The sequence below is a fragment of the Protobothrops mucrosquamatus genome, unplaced genomic scaffold (genome assembly GCF_001527695.2).
Source record: "Protobothrops mucrosquamatus isolate PMUCROS unplaced genomic scaffold, P.Mucros_1.0 scaffold532, whole genome shotgun sequence".
Taxonomy (NCBI): Eukaryota; Metazoa; Chordata; class Lepidosauria; order Squamata; family Viperidae; genus Protobothrops; species Protobothrops mucrosquamatus.
In genome coordinates this window covers 339,892-349,202 of record NW_015386839.1, presented here as the reverse complement: position 1 = coordinate 349,202, position 9,311 = coordinate 339,892, and the positions used below count along the sequence as shown (strand labels likewise).

General features: G+C 39.1%; 1 protein-coding gene across 1 annotated transcript in view; it reads left to right on the top strand.

Annotated features, from left to right (window-relative positions):
• CACNA1C (calcium voltage-gated channel subunit alpha1 C) overlaps positions 1–9,311 on the top strand; it is a 182,976-nt gene that overhangs the window by 1,815 nt on the left and 171,850 nt on the right. Inside the window, exon 2 of the mRNA XM_015816939.1 lies at positions 3,472–3,668. Coding sequence (XP_015672425.1) covers positions 3,472–3,668 — 197 coding nt within the window. The remainder of the gene's footprint in view (positions 1–3,471; positions 3,669–9,311) is intronic.

Below are 9,311 nucleotides of genomic sequence, written 5' to 3'. Positions count from 1 at the left end.
TCGGACTCTCCCGACATCATCAGGGTTGCTGAGGCGGTGTTTGGGAGGGTTTATATACCATTCCCACATGCCTGCATCCGGCTACGCGAGCGCGTAACCGGTCCTCGGTACACGCGCTCCTGCGCGGTGCCTGTTTTGTCTTTACCCACGTGTAAGCGCCTTGCCTTCTTTCCCTGTTTATTGTTGCGGGGTCTCTGGATGTCTTCATCAGGGATCATCCACCCTGAGTGGTTCTTTCGTCCTTCCCCTCTGATCGATCCATTCTTTCCCCCTCATTCATTTCACCCTTTCCTCTATCGTTTTCACAATCCCTCCCGTGTGTATTGGCTTCAATTCCATTCTCCTTCATGTTACTATCCCTCCTTCCATTCGACTTGTGGGGGGTCCGGGGGTCCCCAGCGGGCCCTCGATCGATCCCTCTTTCACCGGGTCCTCCCATCGAGTCCAGATTAATCCCTTCCCCTCTCTCTCTAATGCTGGTGATGCGTGCATTTCTTTTCTCTTCCCTTTGAAGCCCGTTCCACACCCCCTCCCCATTCTCACCGTCCACATTCACTCCGTCTCTACTTACTCTCAACTTCCCTTTATCCAACCCATCCTTCTGTTGTGGCCACTCCCCTCTTATCATCCCCAATACTACCATTCCATCATCCTCTCTTCTGGGAATCCTTTCGTATTCCATTCCTTCCACCCTCTTATTCATATCTCTGCAGTATCCTTCACCCATCCATCGGCTCCATTTCTTTCTTCGCTCTAACGCCCCTCGACTCCCTTCGTTCTCGGGGGTGCCTACATCCTCCGATCTTCTGTTATACCATTCTCCTGTGCCTCCCGCCTGCTCCGATCTATTTTTCACCATTCCTTTCCCATCTTCGCTCTTACTGCCTAGTGATCTTTTATCCCCTTTCGTATAGGGGCTCCTCCTCCTATGCTCTTTGACGGGCTCTCGGGCGGGTCTTCCCTCGCTGGGTCTCCCCATTGAGTTCAACACAATTTCCTCCTCTATCCATCTGTCCGCGATGTTGCATGCGTCCTTCCCCCCCCGCTCCGATCTACTTTCCACGGTTCCTTTTCCGTCTTCGTTCTTACTATCCAGTGGACTTTTATCCCCTTCCATATGGGAGCTCTTCCTCCTGTGCCTTTTAACGGGCTCTCGGGAGGTTTTTCCCTCTCCGGGCCTCCCCATTAAGTTCGACACGGTTCCCTCTTCTATCCATCCATCCACGGTATTCCCTAATACATTCTTCACTTCCTTTCCTGATGCCTCCTTTCCTACTCTGTTTTCATCCTTGTAATCAATCATCCCTTCACACTTATTTACGTTCCGGTTCCCTTCGTTCTCGGGGGCACATACTCCTTCCAATCTTCTGTTGTATAATTCTACTATGCCCCCCGCACACTCCAATCCACTTTCGGCCGTTTCTTTCCCATCCTCGTTACTGTTATCCGGTGGTCTTTTGTCCCTTGTCATATATATATATGTCCCTCTACATATATATATATGTAGAGAGAGAGAGAGAGATGTATATATAGAACTTTAAGTATGATAAGGAACGAATTGTTAGGATTATATATACTGGAATGTCATGTCATGTCCTTTTTTGTTTTAATTGTTTTATTAATAAAAAACTTTTTATAAAAAAAACAAAAAAAACAAAATATTGTCTGTAGAACTTTGCCCTCCTCACTTCCTGAAACCGGGGGGGGGGGATATGCTGATGGGTCAGAAGGTTTGTTCTATGTGGGAAAGGCAGTTCTGCCAGTCCCCAGGATCCCAGCCATGTAGGACTTTATAAGTTAAGAACAATATTTTGAATTGCGACAAGTAACCTATTAGTCACCAATGCAGCATATCCAATATGGTTGTTATGCAACTCTTATTCAGCAATAAGGGGGCTGCTGCATTCTGGACCAACTGAAGTCTCCAAGTAGTCTTCCAAGGCAGCCCCACATGCAATTTATTGCAGTAATATAAGTAAGTGATAAGAATAATCCAAGGTGTCCCAAAAAGTCAAGTTGATAACTATGATGATGGGATCAACACTCCACCTCTTTTTAATGCACATTGCATATAAAATGTGAACATAAAATATGATGGATTCTCAATCCTACCATCACAGCTGCCGTCTTGATTTTTTTTTATCATACCCTGTGGACACCTTCAGTCACCATTTCCTGTATATACTCTATGTAGTCTAGAGAGATGTTTGTAATTTGGTGGACTGTAATTAGAGGCATAAAAGCACCTGCCTTGTTTAACTTTAACTTCTATGTATTTTGTGCAAGGATTGCAACTGAGGGGTATGTATGTGGATTTTCTTTTTTTAACAGCCCACTTCCTTACACTACGCACAGACTTATATATCTCTATTTTCTTCCACACGGACCTTTCCCTTTTCCCAAATGACCCAGTTGGTGGAGTAAAAAACATATTGACTTTGTGGCAGTCATATAGTTGTGTGAGACATGAAGCAACTTAAACTGAAGCAGAGATTTTCATGAATGTGGATTCAGAGTGCAACATCAAAGCAGGCACTGTCAGCATATTGCTGTTTGTCCGTAAAACACCAATATCCAGAGAATTTTAGGATGGAGAAGGAGAGGAAGGAGGAGGAGGAGGAGGAAAAGAGGAGAAAAGTGCAATTGAAGTGACTGATATATTTACCGGTAGCTTTTAATAATAGGAAAGGGTATGTAGTAATAATAGGAAAGGCCATAGGATTTTCCAATCATAGTTTTGAAGTCCTTTACCTAGAGAAGATATTGTCATAGTATATCCAAAAAGAGGGTAACAAAATGCCCATTATACAGTATTATTTCATCCCCAATAGCCAGAAGAGAAATTAGGAGAATTTAGGGATCATCCCCTGAGCAAACCATTTACTAAACAAGTAATTTTTCCAACAAATAAATAAATAAAAATAAAAATGATATTTAATTCTGTCAAGAATGAACAAAAGAATTTTCAGTTCCTGTTTCTAATTTGGCAAGATTCTTACCAAGAGTATCTCGACAGCTTTGTCTAGTTTTCATCAGCATTCCCCGTCAAGCAAAAAGATGAATGATTTTTTTAAAATCATGTCAAAAAATTTTAAAGAGTGCTTTTACACTAAAAAAAACTCAACTTGCCTATTTACAAATGCAGAATTGCCTTTCCTTTGCATAAGCGATAATGCTCAATTTTTAATATGTCTTGCGTTTTGACACACAGTGCAACACAATCAGTGACTTAAATCCAGTGGTGGGATTCAAATATGTGAACAACCGGTTCTCTGTGTGGATGCCGCTTCCAAAAGTCCATTCTGGGCCTGGGCAACAAAAAATTAACTACCGGTTCTGCCAAAGTGGTGCGAACCGGCTGAATCCCACCACTGCTTAAATCCCTTGTCTTCATTTGCAACCCAATAACTCTTTCCCTTACCACTTCATTGCACCATTTTAATTGTTTGATCTTTCTCTCCACTGTTTAAGATACACCTGCAGAAGAAGAACCAGCTCCCTGTGCTCCTATATCTCAACATGGACGGCAGTGTCAGAATGGCTCTGAGTGTAGGGCCATATGGGAGGGACCCAAACATGGCATTACCAACTTTGACAACTTTGCCTTTGCCATGTTAACTGTGTTTCAGTGCATCACCATGGAGGGCTGGACAGATGTACTCTACTGGGTATGTATGAAATTAGTTTATGTCAAGAAGATGCACGCCTCTTTTGCCATGCTCAGGACACGGGGCGGACATTGTCATGCTATTGTGCTGCTCACTGTATTGTTGTCATGCAAATCACCTCCTAAACTGTTAAGTCAAACTAATGCGGTGCATTAAGGAGGTAGAATGACAGCCTGTTGCTATTGCATACATTCCTTTTGACATTAATTTTCTACTAACATGTTATTTGTTTGTTTTATGCATTTTTTGCTGCATTCTTCCTAGAATTCTTACAAGATAAAGATAAAGGATAAAATTCAGGAACCAAATATATACCCAGCATGAGCTTAATTTATTTTAGGGTAAACAAAAGTAGGTAAAGCACAGAAAAGAGTAAGAAATAGTGAGCTGAAGAAATTAAGTAATGAGATTAAAAAGAGAGAGAAATAGAAAGAGAAATAGAGTGAAAACTAGTTTATACTATCATTTATTTTCTCACATATTTTTCTATGTCTGCAATCTTGCTTCCATAATGTCCATGTACAATACTGATTCATACAATGCTTTGATTTTTAAACTTTTCAACACTCAGTTCTTGAGGCTTTATCCATCCAATAACAACTTTCTCATTCAGGCTCTAAAATATTATTTTGAATGTTATTCATCATGCCTAGAATTGAGAGCAAAAATATCTTTAAAGTGAATGAGTTTCCTCAGCAGCATTTCCCAGTTGGGGTATGGAGTCGTCTTTCAAGGCAGGCAAGATGGCAGATACGCTGTTATGATGTAAACTTCATTCACATCTTGCTTGTTTTCACTTTTTTCCCTCACACACACACAAAAAAAAACATTTGCGACATCACTCTCCTTATTGAAGCCTTTTCTGTGGTATGGCATCGGTTTCATTTAGACATGGCACTTATAATCGGTTAAAAAAACCCACCAGAATCTCAAATAATAAATATATATATGGATATATATGGTATATCTAGCCACCTAGAGCTGACATAAGTGAGAATGATTTCTATCACTCATTCCTTCTATCCCAATGTTTTTCAGCCTTGGCAACTTTAAGATATGTGGATGTCAATTCCCAGAATTTCTCAGCCACCATGGGGAATTCTGGGAGTTGAAGTCCGCTCATCTTAAACTTGACAAGATTGAAAACACTGTTCTATCCTGACCCTGATAAGTCTCTACGGTTAAAAAATTCTCCCTTTAGAGCAGGGGTGGATCATATCAGAAACTGGGAGTTTTATGGAGGGCCAAACTAATAGGACTCTGAAGGTACTGCATAAATGGACATATGTAAATTGAAAAAAGAATAGCAGATGCCTTTGGAATAAAAGCAATACACTCAGGCAAGAAAGGGACAGCCAAATGGATGTGGCCTGAGGGCTGTAAAATGCCCAAGTCTGCTTTAGAGTTTATGCCAAGGTTTTGCCCCAGTATCCTTGTAACATTGCAAAATATCCCAAGCTATACAGCAGAAATTATGCTTTCTCTAAAAGGGACACTGCTTAAGAAGCTGCCTTGGTTGCATGAACAATTTCCTCACCCTGTTGCTGAGTATATAATAGCTTAAGAAAAATAGGAAACAAGCTTGAAGATCCAATAGAGCAGATATAGGCGTGCTGACCTGTAAAAATCCCCCCCCCCAATCCTCCAACATCTTTGAAATTGCATTCTTGAGTTTCATTGGGAAAGCTTGAAACTGAAGTCCACAGTTGCCCTGGAAACTCCTGTCAGGAAATCAAATTGGGGGAAAAAAATAGGCAATAGATATAATTTACTTTCCTGACAGCCTTGACATGTTCTGTGAGCTTCTCTCATCCCTTTGCATCCTGTTGAAACCTATTGAGCAAGATGCAGTGAGGAATGCAGTGATATTAACACAAAGTCCCCCCACTTAAAAAAAAAGTTACACACAGAAACATCACCCCACAATTTTTGCCAGCTGTGTTTATGCTTTCTTACCCTTTCTCCTTAAGAGTACACAGGCTTGAATTAGCACAGTCTTCACACGCAAAGGAATTGTCTGCTGTGCACAACTCAGCTCACTGCATGCTTCCTCTCCATGTATTTAATAAGGAAGAACCGGTGCTTTGTTTGAGATTGGCTTGTTTAAAAGGAAAAAATAAAAATTTTGCATGGTAGTAAAATATATTATATAAGTCAAGAAAAGAAAAAATGCATGCAATCACTCTGATGAATTCCAGCCATCTCTGTTACAAAGAAATGAATGTCTTGGATACCCATCTTTTATGCTAGTAATGAGTCATGAGGCTAAGACAATTGGTCCCAATTCAGGGGGGCATCATCTGCAAATATCATTTTGTTTTATTTTGTTTAGATTTCCAAGGGCCTACTGGGACTACAGTTTTTAAAAAATATAGTCAAAATTATTCAACAAGAGGTTCCCCCTCCCCCCAAAAATATAGTATATTGTACCTTCTTCAAAGGAAACTAAATGTAATGGATTACTTATTGGTGAATATTGAAAAAATGTGTTCTAGAACTTAATTGGAAAAGAAGGTATTTTTACAGTCTAACTGCTAATACTCTACTTGTATCATAAGGGATATATTTCAGAAAATATAGTTTATGCTTCCCCTACACACCAGAATCATAAACCATGGTTTAATGGTCCTGCGGGGAAATAAAAGAAAATTGATTTCCCCCAAAATGAGAGGGAAGATTGCAGTGAACGTACTGAGGAGCATGGTATTTCGTGCTTATTCCAGGCTTGTTCACTTAATTTAAACCATGGTTTCATTACAGTTATAACAAAACAAGACATTTCAGTGACTTGACTTAACAACAAAAAGAAATTCCTATCCAGTGTCCTGCGGGTGGGAAGGATGTCTTCAATATTCTTCTCTTTCTCTTTACTATATGCTATATTATTTTACTCCTTTCCAATTCTTTTTTCAACTGATCTTTTCAATCTTACTTGAAAACAATTTGGGTGCCAATATGGAAGACTGAGTGTTGATGATGATGATAGTGGATATTTATTCCAAAAGACAGCAAAACATGCTATAAGGAGAGATCATAATTCAATGGAGATGCTAGGAGGTTATGCAGGAGGTCTATAAGGTGTGATCAAAGAAGACCCATATAAAAAGAGACAGAACTTCAATCACACTTTTGTGGCTTTCTTCTTGAGTTTTTTTTCCCAAGCATACCCTAGAACAGTGTTTCTCCACGTCAACAGCTCTAAGATGTGTAGATTTCATTGCCCAGAATTCCCCAGCCAGCATGCTAGCTGGGGAATTCTGAAAGTTGAATGCCATACATCTTAGACTTGCCAAGGTTGAGAAACACTGTCCAAAGCAGGGGTAGTCAACCTTGGCTCTTTTATGACTCGTGGACTTCAACTCCCAGAATTCCTGAGCCAGCTAAGCTGGCTCAGGAATTCTGGGAATTGAAGTCCACGAGTCATAAAAGAGCCAAGGTTGACTACCCCTGGTCCAAAGGAATCTCGAGGAGGTCATAGCCTTGTTGCATGCGTATTTAATTTTCAGTATCTTTCATCAAGAGGATCATTTGGCAGGTGATGGGAAGTATTTCCAGGTTCAGGCCTTGGGAAACCTTTTCCTCCACCGGATTACATGGAGACAAATAGTTCAGGGAAGCATCTTTATTCCTATTAGCCATAGATATATTTGTGTATGGCTAATAACACAAATGGAGGCTAAAACATATAAAGAATGTTTTAGGAATTGGATATGTCCAGTTTAATGAAAAGAAGGACCAGGGGTGACATGATAGCAGTCTTCCAATATCTAAAGGGCTGCCACAAAGAAGAGGGGATCAACCTATTCTGCAAAGTACCTGAAGTCAGGACAAGAAGCAATAGATAGAAACTAATCAAGGAGAGAACCAACATAGAAATAAAGAGAAATGTCCTGAGAGTGAGAACAATCAGTGGAACGGTTTGTCTTCAGAAGTTGTGGGTGCTACATCACTGGAAGTTTTTAAGAAGAGATTGGACAACCATTTGTCTGAAATAGTATAGGGTCTTCTGCTTGAGGTGGTTCGACTAGAAGACCTTCAAGGTCCCTTCCAATTCTGTTATTCTGTGTATGCATTTGGGAGGGTATCTGTTTTCCTCTGCTATGTCTCTGGTCAACTATAGTAATTCAATTTGATATAGAATAGAATTCTTTATTGGCCAAGTGTGGTTGGACACACAAGGAATTTGTTTTCGGTGCATAAGCTCTCAGTGTACATATAAGTAATAGTGATAATCATGATCATATACAACATGAAAATGCATTCATCATAAATCGTGAAATACAACACTTCATCATAAATCATAAGATGCAACAGTGATAGTCATAGAGTACTAGCTAAGCAAACAACATATAAAAACAATATATTGTAAGATACAAGCAGCAAAGTTATAGTCATAAGAAGATAAGGATAGGTAATAGGAAAGATGAGGAGTATCATAGTAATACAGCTTTACTAAGTAGTTTGGCAGTGTTGTAGGAATTAGTTGTTAAGCAGAGTGATGGCATGGGAAAATTTCAAGGTGAAAGAAAAAAAGTTTCTCTTCTCCTGTGAGATGCAGATATTAGTAGATGTTAAAAAGAAGGATTTAGTAAGCCAATTGTTTACTGTGGCTGCTAAAAACAAAATAAGGAATTATAATTCTCACAATGTAAAATGTATGGGAATCTTGGTTAAAGGAATGTAAATGACCTGCTGCTAACCCATTTAGAGCTTTACAGGTTATTACTAATATCTTCTGCTGAGAAATGTGCCATTAGTGTAGTTCATATAAACTGCACTGATGACACATACATTATGTTCCTAAGGAAAAATAGGAGAGTCATTTATGCTAAATTAAGTTTCTTCACAATCTTCAAAGGCATCTCCATGTAAATTACTTTACATAATCCAGCATATGGACAATCCATCCTTTCTAGTCAAGGTCTTAGTTTTTAAGCAGGGAGAAAACATTGTTGAATTCCATTTCCATTTTTATTTGCTTTGGCAAATATCACTAATTTCAGAACTGAACTTGGCACAACCTCATTCAAGTCTCTTGCACATCATCTTATGTCAGGCAAATTCTCAGAGCATCTCTATGTATACGAATAAAGTTTTAGACTGTAAACTTTGTATCCAATCCACATTTCCAGGTATCAGTAAAAATATCCCATAATATCCTTAAAATGAATGGGTGAAAATAAAGAGGCAGAGTAGCATTCTCCTATATTTTGATGATGCTCCCCAAGTATGCCCATAATTTTATGTGTCTACATAAATTTTATGTGTCTACATTATTCATCTACAGATTGAATAATGTAGGAAGAAACTGGAATTTGAAAAAAGGTAGCTAAATAGCAAAAAAAACAAAAACCAGATTTTTTTTTTTTGCTTAAAAACAACATGGACATATTGTGGTCTCTACAAATCAAGTTCAGCTTGAGGCTTTCAATCTTAATGCTTTGGTCAACTCTGAATAAAGTACACATATGAATAAAATACATCTGTGTCAAAAAAAAAATCAGACCTTATAAATAAGAAGAGGAACTGCTAGTACTATATCTGGTCAAATATTGGAAATGTAGACAGCCACAATAGAATTCAAGATGGGAATTTTGTATATCCAGATAAATTTTCATTTTTGTCTCTTGCCCCCCAATGTAT